Raw genomic sequence first — 24075 nt, forward strand, 5'->3', positions numbered from 1 at the left:
CAGAGCCAGGAAGTTAGAGGCCGTGGAGAGAGAGAAAGGGTCTCTGGGCTCAAGCGAGGAGTCAGCCACAAGGCGGTTTTAGGATAAAGCAAAGCATTAAGATTCAAGATCAGCTCAGAAAAAAGACACACAAGACTTACCTTTTAAACACAGACGGGAGCGTCGTATCAACAGTTTTTGCTTGTTAAATGTCAGGTTTTGTGATGCGATGAGTGTTCAATAGCAAAGCTAAGGTTATATTAATACTTTACCTGTCAGGTAACCTGCAGTCTGAGACTCTGAGATGAAAAGATCATGTTTCTGGTCTTTGAAGGCACTCCACACTGAAGACTTTGCAAGAATCTCATTCACCTGCAAAGCAGTGATTGGTAGAGAGTTTCAAATAAGACAGATAACCAGTATGATGAAACAATTGATGAGATTCATTTATGATCCTGCTGGTCAAGTATTCCCATCATACCTGCTCTCCGTACTGCAGACTACGAGTCATGGACTTGAGAGCCTTTACAATCTGGGCCTTAGTAGCTGAAGGGTTGTCTAATGTCTCCAGGCCGAGTCCTTCCAGCAGCTTCAGGAGGTACGGGACCAGCTCCACTCTGAGAGCCTGTTCCGTTCATGAAGAAGATATATTATTATTATCTATATTTTACATGGTCATCAAACATGTTGCACACACAAAAAACAATCTAACGAATAATACTGGTGACAGTTTACCTGGGCCACAAGTTCAGTCTGCTCTTTCTGGAACATGCGGTTCAGAGCTTCACAAGCCAACCCGGCCATGTCAGCCCGAGATTTCATTCCAGTCATAAGGGGGCCGATCGTCTCCAACGCTGACATGGAGCGCACACACAGCTAGACAAAACAACAACTTCAGTGTGTTACAGTGCAGGAAGGAGAGAGCGGCCCAATAAAGAGTTTGTTGGCAAAACTTAACTCTTAAGAAAGCAAAGTGAGACTGTGAGTATTTGTGATACATGAACTCTCGTCTCTTTGAGTGTGAATCCTTAAAGGGATTTAGCATGGCAGTTCCTGGACAGTACACAGTGTACGATTACATACTCACAGAATAATCCAAGTTTAGCACAGTATTTGCTGTTAAAACAAAGTGCAGATTGTACCGAAAGCTTCAAATAAGTCAGCTGTATGTATGTGCACGTTTGGCTCCTCACCTCATTGTCTGACAGCACGTGGATGAGGCGGATGGCGCTCTTGGGCACGGCGTTGTTCTTGTGGTTGAGTGCTGCCAGGACACGAGGCAGGTGGCCCAGAGGGGGAACCTGGTCGGCCAGCTGGCTCTGCGAGCTGAACAGACAGACGGCCGCCGTGGTCACCGTCTCCAGGGCCTCGCCCTGCAGGAGATCACAGGGAGACGTGAAAGCCTTACAAGAGCTGTCCCCGAACAAAGGAATTCTTTGTCAACTAACACAATTTAGTTGACTTAAAACCGAGTTTCTCCACAAAGAATCACACAAAAGCACCACTTTAAAATCTTGTGCCGAACAGATGTGCTCTGAAATGTATTGAAAAAGCATTAAAAAGCTACTAATGGACTAAAGAGAGAAAGAAAGAAAGAAGAACAAAAAGGACCAATTAGTCTCCTAATCAACTCAGAAGAAGACTTGAGTGAGTGTGTTTCTCAGTCAGGAAGCTCACATTGGGGTTGTTTTTCTCCAGCAGCTCCGTCATGGTCTCCAGAAGAGAAACCAGGAACTCTCGTGGCTTGCGAAGCACCCAGCCCGGCTGAGCAATGAAGATACGCAGGAAGACGCCGCCGACTTCTATCTCGCCCTGTCCCGTCCCGCAAGCCACCGTGAAGTCCTCTGACAACTGAGCACACAAACAAAGAACTTATTGTCACATTAAATCATACACGACAACATATTCATATTGACTCCTATTTTGTTTTTAAATGTTTTTCTTGTGTTCCCAGTGTTGCATAATGACAATAAATGATCCTTAATTAATGTTGTAATGAAAGAGATATACTATTACACTTACTCTCCAGTTCACATCAGGATTATCCTTCTGCTGTTTAAAGTGCCTGAGGGGAAAAAACAATATTACACAGTTATGATTCTCCAATATTTCAAACTACTGGTTCAATAAGGTATAAAATTGGGCTCATTTCATACTCAAGCATCATCTCCCGAACAGTGGTGGACACTATCTCCCTCGAGCCGTCGTTCCAGATGAGCTCAGGGTTCTCGTGCGTTCCCTCAAATATGTGCACGGCTGCCTCGGCGTTGTCTCTCATGGCGTCCATGAACACGCCAGGGAGGAAACGGATCAGCGTGAGACGCACCTGGCGGAGATGAGAATATTTGTGGTGACGCGAGGAGGACTTTCATCTTTTCGATTTTTATCTATTCATATCTGTGAGGACCGACCTTCGGGCCGACCAGCTTGTCCGAGGTCATCTTGGAGAAGAGCTCTGCGGTCTGTGTGCGAACTTGGGGATGTGTGCAGTTGCAGAAGAGGTCTAGCAAGTAGATGAGAGCACCTGGAGAACAAATGGATTAACATGAGCATCTGTGCACTAAGAATTTCCACAAATATGGAAAAATAAACAAATTACACTGACCTTTAGCCATAGCCTCTTTGACTATCTTTGTGTTGGAAGTCAGAGCATACAAGGTTTCCAGCACCATTTGCCTGCCTAGAGATGGAGAATAAAACCATGTTAGTCCAGAGAATGAGTTAGAAAAGGCAGCAAGGAGCAAGAATTATACGCCAAAGATTAGTTTTTTAGTTTGAAAGTGTCTTCTTACTGGAGGGGAGCGAGTGCAGTAGCAACAGAAGGTTGGACAACACCAGCGACTCAGCAATGTTGCTGACACATTCTTGGTTTGACGTCACTGTATTCACAACCTGCAGAGGAAACGCATCGTTTAAAATGCAAAGATCACGAGGAACCACAGTCATGATTAAGGTATCGGGAACAAGAACCTTTACCTCCAAAACCAGCTGCTGGACTCTGCCCGCTCCATGAACCCGCAACAAAGAGAAGAGCAGTTTGAAATGGCCGATGCACTCCGACTCCGAACCTGAAATCCAACAAAGATGAGAGCTTAGGAAAGTTAAGACCTCTAAATATAATGACTGTGGGCTCTTCAGACAAAGTAGGAGTGGAGGAAGTGCCGTCTCTTACCAGGGTTGTTCTTGATGACATTGCGGAGAGCCTCTAAAGCCATCTCAGCGAAGCGGAGCCTCTCAACATGCTGCTGGGACTCCACCTTGTTACTCTGACTCATGGCCAGCAGAGTGTGGAGGTACTGGGCCTGGGAGCCCACGTAGTCCAGAAGACTTGCTGCAAAGGCTTTGGGGTACTACAAGCAGAGATGGAAACACATTTATAGCGTTGCAAATAGGTTTAAAGTCTAGTTTATGTAGCAAATAAGACTATTAAATGTGGCAATACAATTGTATTGTGTCAGTATTCACAGCTACTGTGTAATGAATATGGCTCTTTCAATAGTATAATTCAGACTGATGAGAGAGGGCAAACATAGTTTGTTAAACCCTTTGTGTCTCCTGTTGCAGTGTTTGTTAAGAGAGTCGGCGTCCTTGATAGCTGACAGGAAGTAAACGTGGACCAAAGCTGTTGCCCTTGCAACCGAAATGGCACAATGTTGATTTTTATTTACTCACCTCAAGAGGATAAGTCGGTTGCTCGTTGTAGACCCGCACAAAGATCTCCCCAACTATCAGCTCCTTGCTGTGATCCTCGAACACAAACTCTGCACCGAAGCTTTTATCATTCTCTCCCTGTAAAGAGACAGAATGCATGAATACCTTTTATTTACTCAGACATGGCTCATCATATATAATATCCATGATATTGCACATGTGGTTCACACCCTCTTGATGTTCCCCTCCTGTTCGCGCTCCAGGAACTCCAGCAGCTCGGCTCGTGTTCCATTGTTCCAGATCAGGTACGGGTTCTCCGAGTTGCTGTTCAGCAGCTTCAAGACCTAAATGCACAACAGGGTACTCAGCTTGGCGCCGGGGGTTCATGGATGCAAAAGCTTGAGACCGCCCTCTCCATCCACCTGCACAACATACCGCAGCAGGAGATCCCGTTCCCAGCTTCCGTGAGATGTATGGCGTCAGCATGGCCGCCAAGCTCTTGCGGATGGTGGGGTTCTCCGGCGGCGTGCCCTCGACGCCGTTGGTCTCCGAAACAGGATTGTCCCCGTCCGCGGCGGGCGGTGTCTGGGCGTAGCCTCCCAGACGGCTGAGGGCGACCAGGCTGAGCTTGGCCAGGCTGTTGGAAACCTCCTGCTGGTTTGTGTCCTGGCTGGCCTGCACGCCGCTCTCCTCCAGCGTGTAGTCGTAGTTGAAGAGGCGCACTAGCAGGTGCCAGAGCACACCGGCGTGGTACAGATGGGTCTGGAGGAAGTAGTCGACGGCGAAGGAGCTCACGCACTGTACGGCCAGGGTGGCAGTTTTTGGAAGACCCTGAGAGGAGGCGAGGGAGAGAACGTCAAGGAGCTGTCTGGTTGCAGAAAAATTATAAAGAGGACATCGCTGGTGCTCTAGCATTTAAATATTTATACATAAATATCAGATAATGGGACCACAAACAAGCAAGATGACTGCCAAGAGTTAACCATCATGGCCCTCAATGGAGCCCTTCAATTTATTATATATTCAATCATTACTTTAAAAAGGAAATATATAAATTAGAATACATTTAAAATGCAGTTACTTTAAAAATGGATGAATGGGTTGGACTAAAGATGCACTTCCAGCATCTTTATTTTCATTGGTAAAACAAAAGTACATCTTAAATATAGAAAACATGGATATTTTGTGCAACAGTAGCCTCTAAAATGACAGAATACCGGCATTTATTATTAAAAATATGGTGAGAAACCTCACAAATAATCAAACTGTGCCATATTGATGCTGACAAATTGTGCACATGGAAGATTTTTTCTTTGTAATTATAGAAGAAGACTGTGCGGGTTCTCACCTTTCCATAGAACAAGATGTGACAGAGGTCCCTGATGATGTTGGGCAGTTCGATTATCTTTTCCCTGCATTCCTCGAACTGGGCCGCGACACTGTAGCACTTACAGACGTGCCCGCACACCTGCAGCACATTCAAATATTCAAAACAGTGCGATAGAAATCCTTACAAGCAGCACTGCATTCGTCTCCAGAGAGGAAGGCGACTACAGGTGAATAAACACTCATTTTACCTGTACTGCCATGTCATCGGGCTTGCTGGATGCAGTTAAAACAGCAACACACCGAGAGAGAGCCTCCAGCAGCACCTGATTGAATACAGCAAACAGTCATTTATTCAGTCAAACCGCAGTGCAGCAGTCCACATGTAGATGGACGGCCGTTTCATTTGTCCTGCTTTATATTTGAGGATTCGGGACGGCGTGCGTACTTCGATGCCGTTGTCGCGGCGCAGCTCCTCTGCGTTAAGAGCCGAGCAGTTGACGGTGTGGAAGGCCAGTTCGGCAGCAGCGGGGAGCAGAGGGGAGGTTTTGGAGAAGAGCAGCTCGTCCTCGGTTTCCATTGTGATTGTTTTGATGAGCATGGGGTAACCGGCGTATTTGTAAGGTTCCAGTTCTGTTACAGACAAATAAGAGGAACAGTAGTAGCTTAATGTTATTACGTCTATTGCACTTCTGCCCATCCTGGGAGAGGGATCGCTCCTCAGATGCTCTCTTTAAGATTTCTTCCTGTATTGTTTCCTTATTAAAAGTTTATTTTTAGAGTAGTTCATCCTTGTCCTCATGCATGGGTCCAAAGACAAACAGCTCTCTGAGGCATATTTGTGATATCAGGCTTTACAAATAACATTGAATAGTAAAAAAAAAAACTACATAAAACACACTTTCATTCAAATTCACTCATAAGAAATCTGTCTGAACTCACTTCTTTCAAAATGTTTAGGTAGAAAGAACAATAGCATGAATGAAAGACAGACAGTTAACCGGTCTGCATACCGTCTTTGTGTCGGTTGAACAGGATGCTCTGAGCTTTGAGGATGAGGATGATGTTCTCCGGGTCCGGGCCGTCCAGGATTCGGGCCGACTTTGTGCAAAGGAACTCGTAGGCTTTGTTGACTTTCTCAAACATGTCCTGAAAGACACAAGTTGACACGATATCTGTGGATGAATATATATATATGATACGTAAGCCCTTAGATACATAACATGTCAGTAATGATCAGAACACATACCCTGCCCTCTGGGTTCTTGTCTGGATGATACTTCTGCGCCAGTCTGAAGTAAGCTTTTCTGATTTTACTCTCCTCGTGCCTGAAGACATGAATGGCATACTTTTTTCAGTCCTGCTATCTAAATCCACATAATACAACTACAACATCCACATGAACTGCCTTCAAGGATATTCAGGACACAAAACGAGTAAGAAGTGATAATAAATCAAAGGCCACTCACTGCCCCTGCTCTTTGGGGAGGTTGAGGACTTCGTATGCATCATCTACAGACATAGAGGGAGGCTTTTTCTCCACCTCCCTCTTCCAGGCTTCAAGGGTATCTCTTAGCAGCTTTACCTGCAGTAATGGAGGTGGATCACAAACGTAAAGACGCCTTTCTTAGAAAACACAAGCAAGATGTTATTTTTTTTTTTTTAAGTACAAAAAGAGACATACAGCGTCTCGAATGGGCCAGTTGGGGAAGCGGGTGGTGTCACACAGATGTCTGAGGTAGTAGATGTTGCAGAAGAGCTCGTTGTCCAGCTGAGGGAAGTTGACCACGGGGATGGGGCAGTACTGGTAGAGCGCCCGCGTGTTGCTCTGCAGCCTGGGGCTGAAGTCAGCGATGTGGGCGGCGATCTTCTCGATCATCATCCGCCTGAAACGGACGAGGTCAAACGCAAGCTATTTTAAATTCTCCTATAAACCACACGCCGCGCTTTTAAATATCTTTACATTGCCTTTGAAAGCACGCGAATAAGACGCGACAGAGAACGACACCTACCTCATCTCGCTGCTCCAAATGGCTTCAGGTGTGTCAAATTCTCCAAGGAATATTTCTGAGAAGCGTTCAGCCTCGTAGTTCTCCAGATAACACACCATGGCCTCAGGCAGCGCCGGTCCCAGAACACTACGCTGTACTATGTCCTGGCCCTTAGACTGGAGGGGAGGCACAGCAGACAAGTGGTATTTAGAAAAAAAGGGGGTTAGATTCATAGGATATAATTTGTGGTAACATATAAGGTAAAAATCCATATAAAAAAACTTTACCTCCTCCGATTTAAAGGCTTGTTTCAGATGTGTGTACTTCAGGAACCTTAAGAAACCACAGAAATGTATGAGAGGTCAATACATGCATGTTACTGATGCCAAAATTTGAAGCGTGCTCATGTTAGCAAGTAACAACCAATAACATAATATCTTTATGTCAATTAGCAACTTTTAGAAACAATGGAGGTGTGAACTCATGCTACACCCTTAAGACAAACCATTTTTAAGTGATCCAATCAAATGTAACCGATCTAAATCCCTCTTGTAATTGTAAACTGCTCAAATATTCCATTTCACAGTAGAACACTTGAAAAAATGTATTGGGATAACGAGATCACGCTATATTCATATTATATCGTCACAAATTGCTTGTCTGTGTGTGTTCACCTTGCGACAGGAAGCACGTTGGAGCCCGTGTACATCATGATGAAGAAGAAGATCCCAGTTAAATAGAGGCGCTGCAGATTCGGGTTGTCCTGCATCACCAGGTACAGAACGTTGGCCACCTTCTCCACCAGTATGGGGTCAAAGGTTAACAGCAGCTGGAGGAGAGAAAGAACGGGATACGATCAACATGACGTTTCATTTCAATTCACCAAAGTGGACACGACACCGTTGTGTAGAAGAAATAGTCACCTGAACAATGTGGGGGAGGCAAGCGTTGTCGCTGATCATCCTCTTGATTTTCGGTAAAGGACGGATAATGGCATTATCTGCGTCCCTGAGCAAAAACAAAACAAACAGTTTAAACCAAAATTGCAGAATGGAATGATATGATGATACTGGATAAAATATATTTCTATAAAAAAAGGGGATTTATTTAGTTCTCTCCCCACCTGCTGGGGTAGTAGGAGCACATGGTGATGAGCATGTTGAGGATCAGAGTCGCCAGCTCGGACTCGTTCATCACGGCCTGTCCGGTGGCCAGGAGGCACCATTTTAGCTGCGGGATGGCCTGCAGGGGGCGCCAGCCATCCATCCCCTGAGCCCAGCAGCGCGTCTTCGCCGTCAGGACTCCTGTACTCCAAAACTCCTGCATCTGGAGAAGGAAAAGCAAAAACACAATACAAAAAGATAAGTAGTGGTGGCTGCTGGAAACAAACTGCAACAACTACAGGAGAAAAAACAAAAACAACAACTGGGAGAAGATCTCAAGATGTCTACTCTGGATAACATCAAATTAAATGAAGTGGGTAATTTCACTCCAATATAAAGACAAAATAAGAATAAAATATGTTAAAGGTACTAATTTAAACTAGTTATTAGATTAATCAGCAATATTTTACATTAGAATATAATTATTGTTCTTGATTTACTACATTTTTTGATTTACTTAACTTTTCTCAAATTTCCTTCAGAAAATTATCAAAACAAGATTAGATATTTAACATTCAAATTTTTAAAATTATATCTACATATAAATGTATAGTTATTTATAAAATGCTGTGGAAGAAAACTCTTGAAATATAGATCCTATATACATATACATAAAAATATACATCCTTTAATGTAAATACATCCAAAATAAACAAAAACATTTGAAATAGATTATAGTTAATGAAACTAAATGACAAATAAAAAAATAACAAAAAATAGGAAATAATAAAATAAAATGTTCTATCAGCTACGAGCTAGTACAACAGAGTGATAGCTATTTCCACTCACACCTATCACGTAATCTTCTGATCTGTTCTGCATTCTCAGCCCGCGTTTGACATTTTAGGAATATCACATCACCTCCTCAAAGCTGAAAGGTCCTCTTCTTTCCTTGTCTGCGTTTCCAAAGTACCACTCTTTCTCGCTCTCCCTCTTCATGTCCGCTGAGGCCTCGATCACGTTGCTCTGTGGAAACAAAGACGACCCTCTGGTTTGACACTCGGGGAAGATAATTAACATTTCCACACCAGGGTCAGCATAGGATTAAATCTCCTCTATGGCTCATGAAAGGCTGCAACACCCAGTTATGTGTGATTAGATCAAATCAATGGAGACATTCATTTTGCATAATATAACCTGAAGAGCCATGTTTTACCTGCAGGGGCACAGTCGCTCTGCTGGTGTGCAGATGAGCCATCGTGAGCAGATCCACCAATATACGCACTCCATTCGAGTCCATCACCTCCTTCACATTTTTCTAAAGAACAGAAAATGAATCGTCACTCAAGACAGAGAGGAGTAAATTAACAAGCAATTCTCAGCCCACAATAGCTCACCTTTTCAAATTGTTATTGATTTTCTAGATTTGAATATAAAGAATGCACACATAAAGATACACATGCACATATAATATAAATAATAGATACATAAGAGTATCTATGTGTATATACACACATATACAGATGCATACATACGTACATATCCTTATATTTCCTACATATATACATACATACATTAAGATAACTAGCTAACCATTGAAGCTTTGTAAGAGTATGACGTGGACTCGAATGCATGGCTAGGATTTTTAAAAATTCTTTTATAGCTTTAATATCTCACCTTGTTGAGAATGAGTTTGTTGAGGAAGACGATGAGTCGGTCTCTTTCTAGTTTGTCTGTACACTGTAACAACATTAGAGTATTTTAGATTTTAGGATGAATTAAACGACATAAGACACCTCCAGTGCATTACATATATACGGGATCCTGCAGTAAGAGTTTGTACTCACTCGGTCCAGCATGCCCACAATGTATTTTGTGTCTGTGAAGGGGCCAATCTCCTCGTAGCACTTCCCATAGACTATAGCGAGCGCCTGCAGGCACAGGCACTTCATCGTGACTTTGGGTGTAAGCAGAAAGCGATGATAGAGTTCATTGAAGAACTCGTATCTAAGAGCAGAGAGAGAGAGAGAGAAGCATGAATCATCTTTTTGGATCGTGTGCAGAGCGATAACATTTGTGCAGCTGGTTGTGTTGTTGTTGCATCGCAGTCTTACGATCTCTTGATGGCATTCGATTCTTCATTTTCATCCTCCTCAAGCAGCAGACGCAGGTAATATTCCCCAATCTTGATCTCATCTGAAAGGCACTCGTATTTCACCTGCGAATAACAACAAAGACGTCGCTCACAGTGTATGCATTCGATTTTTAGAAAGTGACGAGGTTCAGACAGCGGCGAGCGCTTAATGGCCCGGCTGAGCACCAACCTCAAACTCCTGGTGGTTCCAGGAGATGACCGTGGCACTGCCGAGCTCGCGGTCCACGCTGAAGGAGCGCATCTCGCCCTCCAGAGCGTCCCGCAGCTCCTCCCTCGTCCTCAGGTTCCAGATGAGGTTGGACCGCGCGTGGTCGAGCTGGAATCTTGAGAAAACAAAAGCAAGTGAGGGTTGTTTGTAAAGATAGTTTTACAGCTTGTTGCAAGACAGAAGGGTGGTGTGTCTTATTCCTGCAAAATCCCTTTGACAGACAGGTGTCACTTAAATTACATAGGAAATGCAGCAGCTGTCTCGGTTGTGTTTTTATTATTTATCTTATTTATTGTAGTTATTATGTATATATGTTCAATGAGAGCTATGTGAGGCAAATTCCATGTATGTGTAAACACAATAAAGCTGATTCTGATTCAGTGTTTTTATGGTCGTTGAAAGCCAAAATACAGAGACATTTCTTTAAAAACCTGCAGTCACTCCTAATATAATTGAAATCAGGATGATGTGCAACACAATGGAGTCAACAAAGCGAGAATACGGCTTGGTCTCCATTTCGTACCTGTAGTAGAAAAGCTCCCAGTTGACTTCGATCTTTATTCTCTGGCGTCTCTTCCTCAGGATGACAGGCTTTTGGTTTGGGTTCTGAAATCAAAAGGAAAAATGAATAACTTATCATCATCATTCTTCTTCTTTAAACAGCTTATGGCAAAAAAGAGAGTTGTGAAGTTGAAATGGCAACAGCATGAGCATTACTTTACGGACAAGGACACCAGAGATGAAACAAATGGCACCATGATGGAGGGGAAAAAAAGGTAACAAATGATTTTGAGGATGGAGAAAGCCAGGTATTAGGAACAATAACAATGTTGTCATCATTATTTTTTATTAAACCAACAGAAAACCAGGTTATGAAACAGAAAAACCAAAGTCAGATACGAAAACTGAATGTGTTCTGTAATTCTTGCCGGGCGAGACAGAGTTATGATCATAGTTCTTATGAATCACCAGAGGACGTTGCTACTGGAGCCTTACAACGTTAGTTAGCATATCAATTGATTTGCAAATCATATTTGGTGCGATAAATCAATTTTAAATTACATTAAGTTCCATTTTCTGCATAAAGAAACCGTTATGAGCGATAAAAAAGGATAGAAAACAGTTCCAGAGACGAAACAGGCGACCTGGCGAATATCCTTCATTCATGTTAATGACACTCAAGGTCTCAAACTGAAAGTGGTCGTACATTATTCACTGATTACAAAACACAACAGGTTCTCTGAACATGTCCTCTATTGACAGCCGGACAAGAGGAGACTCGATCAAATCTATGCAATTATTGTCTACCGTATAATGTGTTATTGACTTCCTCTTTTCCTGCATCTACTTGGAGACGCATGTTGCAATCGCTCGTAGATAATAGTAATAGTAGATCACACCGGGAAGAGTGTGTGTGTGTGTGTTTATTGCCTGTCTGAATTAAAAAAACACACCCAATGCGTCACATGAAGATGGAAAAATGGGTTTCATCGAGAGAAAAAAGATGGAAAGAAAACAGCATGGATCCCATTGGTCAGTCCTACTTACCAGGTTATTTCTGTCCTGCTGCATTGTTTGACAGCAGAGAAACCACATAAGACAAGGAGGGTGGGGGAGGGGCAGATACAACAGAGATTATTGTTCCTCGGATCACACAAAAATAAATCTCAACAAAAAAGGTTCAAAGTTCACCAGAGTATATCACACACACACACACACACACACACACACACACACACACACACACACACACACACACACACACACACACACACCACTAAATTCTTCATCGTTTATTAGCTGATCATCTGCTCGATTCAAGTATTTTTGAAGATTTGCCGCTAAAAACAAACATACATGGATCATGTGCTGTAAAAAAAAAGATGATGAGGGGATTCATAGTGAAAGCAAGGTAATCAAAATATGTCGTTCATCAGCCATTTTGAGACATTCAAAGCAGAAGTGTAGAAAAGGAAAAAGGAAGCCGGGTGGTTTTCCGGTCAAGCGGGTTAATTTTAAAAGAGTATTTGATTTCAGTTTTGTGCAAACGTCACAGAGCAGACAGGTAGGTGTTGTTAATCATTTAGATGATGCCGACAACCTCAACCCACCCACACACTCTTTCTAAAAGAAGGTGACCTTTGAATTAAAACAACACGGACACATTCAGCTGTCGTGGAAAACACTTGTCTTTGCCGGAGAAAGAAAATGTCAGTTAAACATGGATGAAAATGTGCACGGGCAGTTTGAACAGCAGGTATGCGAGGCACAGGAAAAGCAGACGTGATTGTTTCTTGTACGGTTTCCCGTCAGAGCCGACATCGCTCTGCATGCAAAACACACAGCAGCAGCTGAAAAGTGTATAATTGACTGTGCCTCTGCAGAAGTGTTCAGCGTCAGCAGGAGGATGCAACCGTTAGAGACACCTGACCAGACAGCAGCGGTAGTAGTAGCAGCAGCAGTAGCTTGTCTGATTGATAACGGAGAAATCAGCCACTCAGCATCTTTACAAAAGATAAATATATCCTCACCTCCTTCTGGGCTATGCCCATTTTATCCCTCCAGTGCATCAACACTATATCGGTCTTCTCCTTGGCGAACTTCTCCACCTCTTTGGCTGCTTTGCCGGCTATCCGCTGCCACTCGGGCACCTTGTTTCGATTTAGCTGGTCCTGTGGGAAGCAAATATGAAACAACTATTATAGGACGGCAAATACTTTCTTATCGAGCCGTTTGTTCCCTCTGCTAAAAAAGGTACAGATGTGATGTTGCTGCAGATACCTGGGCAAGTTTCAAGTTGTCACGGATGTGCATTCGATCCATATCTTTCTCCGGGACGGGATCCTGACTGTCCAGGTAAGCCAGCAGGCCTGTTGGCTGAGAGAGGACAACACACAGCGAGATGGGCTCAGACTTATAAATGAGGCGCCTCCGCTGCCAGAGAAAAGCATTGGCCTCCATCCTAAAGTACTCTGCATGCGTCATATTATCCTGATGGCGTCTCCCATGAGTATTTGAGAAGCTTCAAACCTTTGAAATGGACTGATTTCAAGACTTACCAGTATCCTTTTCAGGAGGTTCATGGCAACGGGGTTTTCTGCCGTCCAGAGTCCCACCAGGTGACGACTCAGCTGCCTGAGAAAGTTTGTTAGAGAACACGTCTTCCTGTTTATACACTGTAGAAACTTAAGCTGTCGGCCGTGACATATAATGGAGTGTTTAACTCGCTGTGGTTGCCAACAAACCCAAATCATTGTGTGTGAGTGTGTGGATTTATTGTGGTTGGACCTGTTGGTAAGCATCCGCTGATCAGAGCTGATGGTGAACAAAGACGTGTGCAGATGTCTGGGAAGAGCTCCTTCACTCAAGGCCAGGTCCTGCATCTTGTTGGCTATTTCCTTGTCTCCCTCCTACATTGAAACAAGCACAGGTTGGTAATCGTCATAATTACATTCCAATCATCAGGAATTTATCGACACCGTAAACCACAGAAAGGCTTACCTCAATGATGGCCTTCATCACCAAGCCGGCCCCCTTCACTATTGCCATTGAGGGATGCTAAAGATAAGGACAGCATAATTCAACACACAAGCATCAACTGAATTCACATCAGATTACCATCATAATCAGGGAATAAAGTTCTATTCACATGACTCCACTACCTGGAAGAGTTTAAACAAGGTGCGTCCATCAGAGGCGACCATCTCCAGCAGCATGTCAAACTGCTGCCCCTCTGTGGTTTCACTGTAGGGGGCGCAGAGGGCAAAGGTTAAGAAGTCCAGTAAGGAGCTGATGACCAGAGCTCCTGTTCCATGGTCCTGAAAAGAAAAAAGAAGAAATGGATGAGAGTTTATATTGAGGATACACATTTTACAAAAACAAGGTTTATGAAACTAAACTACTTCTACATTTCCAAATTCTGCACCCATCAAAATGAAATGTACCACATTAGTGATGAATTTTTCAAGCAGGTTTTCCAGGAACTTCTTGGAGGACAGCAGAGAGGCCTTGTTCAGCTGCTCCTGCCTCAGGTCATAGTCATCGTGCATCGGCTGCAAAGAAACGTTAAAAGAAAAATGTCTCGGCCAAAACAGTAAGATAAAGACAAACCCGAGAAACGGTTGACGCATATGTTTAGAGTTGGCTGATGTCCAGGTGTTTAGGGGATACTTACACACATAAGAGCACAGAGCATGTCTACAGCAGCATGCGTCACACTGTTGTTGTTCCTTTTTAAAGCTTTTACTGTCTTTACTCCCAACTTTTCCCTGAACCTAGAACACACAAACATTCACAGATTTACCAACACCGCTAAAATAACCATGCCTTGAAAACGCCATAAAAGGGATCATAAACAACAGAAACACAACATAATATAAACAATACAAATAATGTGTTATTTAAAAAGGAGGTCTGGGGTTGGATACACAAATAATTCATTGCTTCAGAAGTGGCTTGTTGCTTCTTTGGTTCAAAAGGTGTCACATCTTCTACTGTACTGAACAACTAAGCGTACCAATATAAAAGAGGTTTCCCTGAAAGCAAAAAATAAACCATTTATGTATTTATAGTGATCGGCATCTTGTGCTTGTCTGAGGGAAACACCAAGCTACTCTGGCAATGAATCTTCCAGGAAAAAACAATCCTCATCTGCCTCGCAGGAACAAATAATAAACAGTAAATACAGTTCCTCTCATACATCTCAGTGACCCGAAAAGACTATGGGCTTCTTAAATATTGTGGTGTGCAGAAATATAAAAGGATAGAATGGGCAAAGCAGATAGCGGGAAAGAGTGAGAGGCAAAAATAAATAAGAGTGTGCGACGTCGAGAGAGGAAGGTTAGAGACAAATCGAGGCAGACAGCTCGACTGAACACAGTGAAGTGACATAACCTCCCTTCTGAAGTGCCTGTCTGAAAGCCTGGGATGAAAGCAGAACAAAAGATAAAAAGAGGAGAAGGCTGATCGATAGATAGCAAAGAGAGACTTCGGGAAAAAAGAGCAAGAAGGATAAGAAACAGAGACGGGCAAAAGGGCAGACTGAGATGTATGGATTCATATTTACGTTGCATCTGTGACTCCAGACCCTTGACCAGACCTTGGAATGACAGAGCATGCCTGTTACCAGCAGCTCAACAGAAAGTACACTTCAAAAGAAATAAAAGCAGGAGGATACAGTGGCATTGCTGCTGGATACTCACTTTGGCAGCTGGGTGAAAGCCTGGAAGCCGGCCTTGGAGGCCACCAAGCGTCGGATTGCCTGGAAATGGCTCTCCAGCTCTGTGTTGAGAGCCGGCAGCTCGGCCTCCTGGGACAAAAGAGCGAGGATGGCGTTGTTGATGAGCTTCTCTTTGTTCTCGGAGAAAAGACCCTGAAGAGAGAAGAAAGAGATAAAGACGCGGGAAATTAGTGCGAGTTCTGCTCTAGTCGACAGACATACATCACAGGGATTAAACACACTCACATCTTGGGTGACTGCATGCAGCACTCCACTGTAGGAGATGTTGGCGTTGAATCTGAACACTGCATCTGCAAAGTTTCCATCTAAGCAAAGGAACGAGTGAGGAAACAATTAAACAAGAGCACGTACAGATATCAAGAACAACCAAAGACAAGTTTTGACCTCGTGGTGGCCATTCAAGTGCATGAATCTCATGAGATGACGCGCTTTGGACTCACTCGGAGGCGCCGCCAGGAATTTGAGATGCAAACTCTCCACCTCCTCGTCCACGGGCATGCTCAGCAGGCCCCACCTTTGGCCTCGCTGCGTGGGCGCCATTTTGACGCACACGTCCCTGTTGCCTGACGCGCGGACTCCATCAAGCAGGCTGGCTAACAAGGAGTCCCTACAGACGCACAGACCCAGCTGAATGCAATACAGACGACCGGCAAGCGCACAGTAACAAGAGCATGCAGAGGACTAATGCACGCCAGCAAATTACTCATCTTGTAAATGAGGTCATTACACGAAAAATACATTTAAAAAGAGGCAAATGAGCACTTTTAGTAAAGCCACCGGGCCTGTAGTGTCAATAACCACATGAATATGGGTGTTTGTGTACCTTTCTGTGGAGGAAAACTTTCTGATCTGACCTCGAATGAATTCAACAGTAAACACCTGAGGGTTGTCTACGTCACAGATGAGAGCAAATACCTGAAGGGAGATGATATAAGAGGACAAGAGTGAGGAGAGAAAAAAGAAAAAGGGAAAATGACACAGAGTCGGGTGCTTTCATCCAAGCTGTTAACTTGCAGTGATGAAGTTCATACACAATGAAACAAAGACAAACAAAGTTAAATCAGCAGCTATCTTCACAGGAGTACAAGACAGAACAAGATGGTTGTGAGTGTAAACATTTCAGCCTTGAAGTGACACCATGACTTGGTGCCGCTTTAGTTTCTGAGCGCTCACCTCCCCGAAGGGTTTGATGGTGACGATGTTGTATGAAGCCGGGTCTCTCTCCACGAGACAAGTCTCTGTCAGAGCCAGAATACGCTTCACAGGCTCCTGAGGACAGAGACAGGGGATTCAGAACACTAACAAAATATTTGAAAGTTATATTCTGTCATTTACAAATGCCTGCATCATTTCAAGTGTTGATTTAAAATGTTATTTCTGTTATATTTGCACTCTTTATTTGCACTCTTCTCACTTTGTATTGTAACTGCTGCACAACAATTTCCCTCTGCAGAAATAAAGTTGCATCATAACTTATTAAATGTATCGTACTTCAAGAAAGAAATAATAAAAGATAACTGAGAGCAGAAGTAGGTCGATACTTTGAGATTTCCTCGCTGATGAATACATTGTAGTTACCATCAAGTTCATCAAAGTACTGGGCATCACAGCGCATCGGTTGACGACCATCATACGTGCATATTATCCAGAGTATCATGCAAAGCTCAAAACTTTCCAATAATTGTTTTTAAAACATGCAATACTTAAGTTTGTTATCAATTTAGTGCATTAAGTTACGTTTTTTAATGATGTGCTGAAATAAAATGAGTCAAATGAAACTGCTGCACATTTTCCAAGTAGACTCGAGTAGTAACAATCTGTTAAGAGAGTCCTGGTGGGTCCCTGGACCTCATGTTGAGAACCCCTCCCACGCAGCACTGCGATGCACCAGGAGAAGCGGTTCTCACCGGGTGTCGAGGGGTGATCTTCTGCACCACGAACTCGGCCAGTGAAGTGATGCTCTCGTCCGAGCTGTACTTCCCCAACCTGTCCGTCACAAAATTCTCAAAGGTCAACGACTCCTTCCTCAGCCGTAGCGTGATGCCGATGAAGTTCCCAGCATGCTCTATGGCGCTGCGGATGATGTCATCCCGGTTCTCCGAGGCAAACAGATGCTGAGAGAGAGAAAAAAAAGGCAGTGGGCAATGGGGGAGTGTGAAGGAAAGGACGAGCAGATGAGTAACGTCACTTAAATCGTCCGTCAGACTTCAACCTTTAATTCTTATTCTTCTTGTATACACATTTTCTAGAGAATACATGGTCATGAAAATGTGCCTCAAAGTTATGGAAAAGTCCTGGTAAAAGTGTGTATGAACCCTGAATGGGTGATCTTAAGATTTCTAATAAAGTATTTGTCAACCAATGCCTGGAAATCTTCCACAAACCATGATGTTTTTCAGATTTTTTCACAAGCCAAGGAACCTTGCACATAACGGACGCACTGAAGCGTTCACACATGCAGAGACACGGACATGCAGAGACACGGACATGCAGAGACACGGACATGCAGAGACACGGACATGCAGAGACACGGACATGCAGAGACACGGACATGCAGAACGACGCTGTGAACGCATACCAGCCTGCTGAAGCCCCCGTAAAGGATGCAGAATCCTCCCTGGTAATCAGAGAGCTCGACGAATCCCTCTACGTTGCGGTAGTCGTAGGAACACACCACCCGGTTGGTGTGCGGGTCGATCTGGTCGATGCCGCCCGGCGTCACCTCTAAACTCACGGACTTCCGCGCGTCGCTCCAGTGGTGCTTGTAGCAGTTGTATCGCTGCGAGCACACGCGTGAAAAGACATTCATTTTGGGTGTCACCAACAGTGGAAAACATACTTAAATTAATGATTTCCCTTAATAGATTCCAGTACTTACCCTGCCAGTTATTTTCCCCTCTGAAAACTCTGTTCTGAATCTCTGTGGAGAACAACAAAGAAACGAAAAGGTATTACATTAAAAAGTTAACTAACTAGCTCTTAAATCATCCTTTTTTGTCTTAATTGCAAAATAACAAAAGCATTTAATGAGTTCTATGGGGAAATACACCTCCTCATCCTCCTCTTCCTCATTCCAAACATACCTCAGCATAATGAATGTATTTCTTCACATCAACAAAACTATCTGCTGATGCACGTTTGTGATAACCACCTACAGCGAGTCAAAGGGGCCTGCGATTTTGCAAGCACTGCATTCTCAAACAGTGCGTAGGTCATTAAGTGACTTTGCTGCGATTTATTTTGACAGACAACGCAGCAAAAAATGTGCAGCTATGATGCAAGTAAGACCTTTCTGAATGATGGCGATGGAGTGATGAGCGTTTGTCCTCACCAGCGCTTCTGTGAGCAGCTCAGTCCGGTGCTCCGTTGAGAACTTGAGCGTTTCCGACTTCTTGCCGCTACCTTTGCGGAATGTGAGGTTGAACTCTGTTCCCTGACCTTTTCCTACCGGGCCGATGCCACAGATGTCCCCATAAGGCCACTGGTAGCGCAACAACATAGAGATAAACACACCGATAGTCACATACAAGCAGTTTGAACATAACATAAGAGGTTATGGTACTTTGGGTTCCGCTTTTTAGCATTTATAAGCCTTTCTTTGCTTTCTTTACTGCATACTGTAAACTTCTGGAGGCTCGTGAATGAACATATAATGAATGATAATAAAGTAAATCACAGTTGTAAATATAAATAATATGTCTTTAGAAAATAATGTAGAATTGCTGACAAATAATGCACATTATTACACACTTAAAATGTCTTGACAACTATATTATGGCGTGGAATAAACAATTCATCAAATATTTAAATACTGCTTCAAAAGAGCAGCACAATACAAATGTATATATTTTTTATTACAGTGCTTAATATAGTTATTTCTTTAAAATAACCACAATGCCTTTTTACCACTTAAACTGAGGAGCTAACCGAGTACAGTATCATGCCTGAAGGGTATTGATTAGGACATGTTTTATGCTCTAATCAGTGAAAAGACATGTTCACAGCAGTCCTGTGTGTGTGTTTTATTTTGTGCATTTAAAGACTGCCCACTACAGGCACAAAATACGCCGTTTCAGCTGTTAGCAGAAGAGCAATGTGCTTCAAATGGATTCTCAATAGTCACATGTCACTAAGAACAGCGTGTCCCACGAGCGCCTGTGAGGCGGCCATCGCTCCAGAGACATGAGGTTTCTGAATGACTGGAGTTCCTGTGCGACGGGGCCGCACGCACACTGACCTGATTTGTTACTTCCAGCGTGGTTGGGTTGTAAGTGGTGATGCCATGCGTCCCCACCGAGAAGACTCGCTTGTACCTGGAAACGCAGAGAGAGGAGATGAGTCACGAACACGGCCTACACATCACCGACCGTACGCTGCAGCGGCACCTACAACAGTCACATAACATGAGCCGTGGATGTGGGGAAGTGGCTGAACGTGCAGCAGGTGGGAGTTAGCTGAAAGCAAGGCTGACAGACCCAGTCAGCTCGAATAACTAATATCCCATCATGCAAATAAAGCTGCATTACATATCTGCAGGACGGTCTGAGAGGAAAAGCTCCGATGGAGATGATGAGTAAAGGACGGGTGACATCACCAGGGATCAGTTAACCTATGCTATCATCCGTATTACAGGTTTAATATGCAAGTTTGCAGACATTTTTTATGAGGTAATGGTCGATATAAGGCACAGACGGGGCGTAGAAATGATGAGAAAAGGTGACTAATGGCCACTTTGAAAGCTGCGATCAGACAGTTATCTGAACTGAACCTCATCAACATGCAGCCTTAATTCTCACCATTCAGTGTCGACATGTAATACCAGACGGGAGCAATGCAGCTGGGCTTTATGAATACTTACCCGTGTCCCTTACTACTCGGGAATTTGCTATTCTTTGAACTACACTCTGTCTCTCGATTGGCTTTAAAATAAAAAAAAGGTTGCAACTTATCGTACGTTTAACATTCGTTAATGAGTCACTCTTTGACTCCGAAAAACAACTCGCACTTATTCGTCGTAACGGCTGTGAGAGTAGGGCTTTCTCACACAGTAGGAAGGAAGTGTGAAATTCAGATTTGACAATCTTTCTGCGCGTTTTTTCGCTGACTGTGTGAGTTTGTTTTTGTGTGTGTGCATCCATGTGTGTGTGTGTGTGTGTGTGTGTGTGTACGTGCGTGTGCTTGATCGTTGTGTGGTTTCCTAACACATTTCTGCTCAATTCATAACATTCAACCAGCTGTTTGATTTGAAAACGGATCATTTAAGGATTTTGGTTTCGTAAAAAAAAGCAAAAAAACAACCACAATGTTTGCTGAGGTTTTTAGATTTGAGGAGTGTTACATGTAAAGGTGTGTTTGTATCTGGTACAGATGCATGTTCATCCATGTACAACACACCATCAGCCTGCACACTGAACACGCCGACTCGGCTCCTTTCTTTCTTGCACATCCTCTCTGGGACTGGATATCATTAAGAAGTTACCAGCTAGTCCCATAAAAAAACCCAGCAAGAAACAGTCGTAAAAAAGGAAGTCAAATTGAGAGGTTACTTCTGCATAATGCATTCAGGCTAGAGTCCATGACTAACACAAACAGACAGGTCAGGCAGCGGCCTGAGGAAAGGCCGCAGTGGAATATTATGTCCGGGCACGTCCTATAGTCACGCCTTCCTTTTTCACAATTACACAAATGTCACATCCTTTCTGCTCCCATTAGAAGAGCCTGTTCAAATAAACTCATTCTGTCCTAAACGTCTTTGCTCCACACCGAGTTTTCCTTTTTTTTTTGTACTACTCTGGGTTTTCAGTGTTCTTGAGACACAACGTCTGACACCACGTCTCTGTCCCTGGTTTCGGCGTGCTGTCTCTCTGCGCGTCTCGACCTTGGCGCTAAGTGGCTGGTTCAACCGGGTGTCAGCACAAACTTAGTTAATTATTCATTCTCTGCGGACTGATTTACCCCAACCTTCATTATATCCGCGTACAAAGGCGTTATCCAGCCCTCCCCGGCTATCGTGTTCGTCTATTTCTACTGAATGTCTCATGACAAAGTACTGGAAAACAAAGCCACGCACACATTTTTCCATAATTGTGATCAGTTTGTCAACAGGTTTGTGAATGAAGGACTTTGAGTATCTGTTCAGTTTGAACAGTGAGGCAATTTCTGGCTTTTCCATATTCCAGTACTCCATATTTTTTAGATTGAAATTGACAGTGAGTTTGATTTTGAACATAATGAGAGCAGGCGACACCTCATGAAGAGGATAATGAGGAACATTCCTTTGAAGGATAACCAGAAAACCTGCTAAAAACAGACCGATTGTCGCGCTGAAGCGTGCCAATTATAGAAGATGAAGAAATGCGCAAAGTGTCTCTCTAGCCGGCTGCATAAGTGATGCAGTGATAAGTACAGAGGAGGAGCTGGAGATGTGGCCAAGGACTGAGAAGCCAATATTCACCTGCTAAAATAAAATAAAGCCTGAATGTAGGAAGGTGGGATGAGTTGAGATTAAAGTGAATTTAGTACATGTATTATAGCATAAAGAGATTCTTTAGCGGCAACAAATCAGGTACACTTGACATTACTGCTCACCATTTTACAACATATGCTGCTGTGGTTCATATTTCCATTCATACAAAGATATGAAAATCAAAGCAGAGACTCACTTGACGGTACTTTGTGTTTGGCAGCACCGTGTCTGCTTCTAGCATTTGGTTTGTTTCACATAAATGAAACAAAGTAGTGCTATTCACGTTGTGCTTTTTAACAGAGGACTGGGCTGAATGGAAACCAACATCATGATAGTTGGAAAACCTTCACAAAAATCTAAATTACTTTGACAGTATACCTTGAAAATGGTCAGTGGTGATGTAATGGATATGTGATTTGTGCTAAGTGATTTAACACAGGGGTATAGTGCTTTAGCTCCTCCATATGAGGAGAAAAGAGAACTATATGCACAAGCTTTTCATGCACAGTAATCAAATATATTTTGTGATAACTCTTCATTCAGTCGTACTGTACAGATTGTTTTACAAAGCTTTTCCAGCCACTTCACAGGATTTCATAATGCATCACATTAAGCAACTTCCCGTGTCTGACTAACATCTGCTTCTCCTCTTTAAAACAAAGAAGACTGAGTCGAAGATTCGTTTGACTACAAGAAAAGCTCGGACAAAACAACACAATTCTCTGTACAATACTCAACAAACACTAGATCTCAGAGAATTGAAGAGTGTTGGAAGGTGAGCTGAATGTGAACAACAGACCCCAAAGTGTGATGTTCACATATGTATAAACACTACAAGGGGAACACGATATTTACAATACATCCTACATGCTGTTATGTACACAGATAGGAAAAAAAGAGGAGGATCTGTAGCTTCCTTATTGTCGGAGGTTTGAAGGCATTCAAAGAAGATTAAAAAGGAGATTTCTGATTTGCATATTCATGCTGTGACAAAGAGGAGGAAGTGCTGCTGTGCCCGAAAAACCATGAAATGACAGAAAACTCTGGGACAATCAATTTGTGTCAAAAACCGTGGACTTGCCCTTCATTAGGAGACGAATCTAACTCTCTAGAAGCTGGAGTCACAAGACTTGAATTAAACACACACACACACACACACACACACAAACACACACACACACGCACACGCACACACACACGCACACACACGCACACAAAAAGCAAAAGCAAAACTGCAACAGTGAGCAGCTGTTGTAATTTTTATTATTGTAGGAAAGTATCAGCGCAAGATTGGAGGTTCTCTCAGACATTCAGTGATCTTAACTCACTGAAACAAGAAGAAACACTTGTTTTAGACACGTAAAAGGACACCAGATTGTATAATCATGGATTTTTTAATCCCTCTTAAACTCCATGCAGAACAGATGACCATGAGTCCCCCCGTCTGCTGACCAATCTGCCAATTATCTCATCATTTTAACTCAGGATTGCAAGCTAACGTCTCCTTTTTCAACATACATTTTAATTTCACTGGATCTTTTAAATTGGCGTTTGACATAAGCACTCAGAGATGTCTGTTACACAAGTTCAGACTTCAAAGAAGTGGTGCTGAATACTGTTTAACATGCTGACATGTCAGCCCTTTGTATACATAACCTGAGGCACACTGATCAGATGAATTTAATTCAGATTTACTGTTAGAAATGAATGTTGTGTATTGAAAATGAAGCGCTGTGCAACTCTAATCTGTGGCCCACTGATGAAAGTGTTACAATACTTATATGTCTGCAGTATTACAGACTCTGTGTCTGTTGCAACATTCACGGGAAAAAATGCTGTATTGTTTAAATTTCCCTCTGGGGATTCACATGAAAAGCATTTAACTGGCGAAAAACCAAGTTCACTTTTTATCATAAAGCAGCAAATGCAATGAGATCGTCAGAGAGCTTAACACTAA

General features: G+C 43.1%; 1 protein-coding gene across 5 annotated transcripts in view; it reads right to left on the reverse strand.

The window, feature by feature from the left end:
• Positions 1-24075, reverse strand: part of LOC137788631 (dnaJ homolog subfamily C member 13-like) — a 30717-nt gene that overhangs the window by 2089 nt on the left and 4553 nt on the right. For 2 of the 5 annotated variants that reach the window (XM_068581571.1, XM_068581574.1), the window contains exons 3-56: positions 19890-19965; positions 18984-19133; positions 18531-18572; positions 18231-18431; positions 17560-17766; positions 16826-16921; positions 16476-16567; positions 16093-16259; positions 15878-15957; positions 15615-15784; positions 15479-15511; positions 14588-14687; positions 14358-14465; positions 14076-14231; positions 13915-13971; positions 13702-13823; positions 13473-13548; positions 13195-13290; positions 12945-13085; positions 11962-11979; positions 10937-11019; positions 10375-10528; positions 10165-10268; positions 9898-10057; positions 9728-9790; positions 9267-9368; positions 8972-9076; positions 8071-8273; positions 7871-7955; positions 7622-7776; positions 7235-7280; positions 6969-7123; positions 6641-6842; positions 6426-6541; positions 6206-6284; positions 5970-6105; positions 5405-5589; positions 5208-5282; positions 4979-5098; positions 4066-4461; positions 3861-3974; positions 3652-3768; positions 3152-3329; positions 2956-3047; positions 2772-2871; positions 2585-2659; positions 2391-2503; positions 2136-2305; positions 2002-2044; positions 1657-1830; positions 1173-1352; positions 715-855; positions 461-604; positions 252-351 (exon numbers count right to left, since the gene is read on the reverse strand). In XM_068581571.1, coding sequence (XP_068437672.1) covers positions 252-351; positions 461-604; positions 715-855; positions 1173-1352; positions 1657-1830; positions 2002-2044; positions 2136-2305; positions 2391-2503; positions 2585-2659; positions 2772-2871; positions 2956-3047; positions 3152-3329; positions 3652-3768; positions 3861-3974; positions 4066-4461; positions 4979-5098; positions 5208-5282; positions 5405-5589; positions 5970-6105; positions 6206-6284; positions 6426-6541; positions 6641-6842; positions 6969-7123; positions 7235-7280; positions 7622-7776; positions 7871-7955; positions 8071-8273; positions 8972-9076; positions 9267-9368; positions 9728-9790; positions 9898-10057; positions 10165-10268; positions 10375-10528; positions 10937-11019; positions 11962-11979; positions 12945-13085; positions 13195-13290; positions 13473-13548; positions 13702-13823; positions 13915-13971; positions 14076-14231; positions 14358-14465; positions 14588-14687; positions 15479-15511; positions 15615-15784; positions 15878-15957; positions 16093-16259; positions 16476-16567; positions 16826-16921; positions 17560-17766; positions 18231-18431; positions 18531-18572; positions 18984-19133; positions 19890-19965 — 6653 coding nt within the window. The remainder of the gene's footprint in view (positions 1-251; positions 352-460; positions 605-714; positions 856-1172; positions 1353-1656; positions 1831-2001; positions 2045-2135; positions 2306-2390; positions 2504-2584; positions 2660-2771; positions 2872-2955; positions 3048-3151; positions 3330-3651; positions 3769-3860; positions 3975-4065; positions 4462-4978; positions 5099-5207; positions 5283-5404; positions 5590-5969; positions 6106-6205; positions 6285-6425; positions 6542-6640; positions 6843-6968; positions 7124-7234; positions 7281-7621; positions 7777-7870; positions 7956-8070; positions 8274-8971; positions 9077-9266; positions 9369-9727; positions 9791-9897; positions 10058-10164; positions 10269-10374; positions 10529-10936; positions 11020-11961; positions 11980-12944; positions 13086-13194; positions 13291-13472; positions 13549-13701; positions 13824-13914; positions 13972-14075; positions 14232-14357; positions 14466-14587; positions 14688-15478; positions 15512-15614; positions 15785-15877; positions 15958-16092; positions 16260-16475; positions 16568-16825; positions 16922-17559; positions 17767-18230; positions 18432-18530; positions 18573-18983; positions 19134-19889; positions 19966-24075) is intronic. The other 3 variants (XM_068581573.1, XM_068581572.1, XM_068581575.1) reach the window with 3 other exon arrangements.

Source organism: Clinocottus analis, unplaced genomic scaffold (assembly GCF_023055335.1).
Source record: "Clinocottus analis isolate CAN_PGR_092001 unplaced genomic scaffold, fCliAna1.0.p SCAF_18, whole genome shotgun sequence".
NCBI classification, from domain to species: domain Eukaryota; kingdom Metazoa; phylum Chordata; class Actinopteri; order Perciformes; family Cottidae; genus Clinocottus; species Clinocottus analis.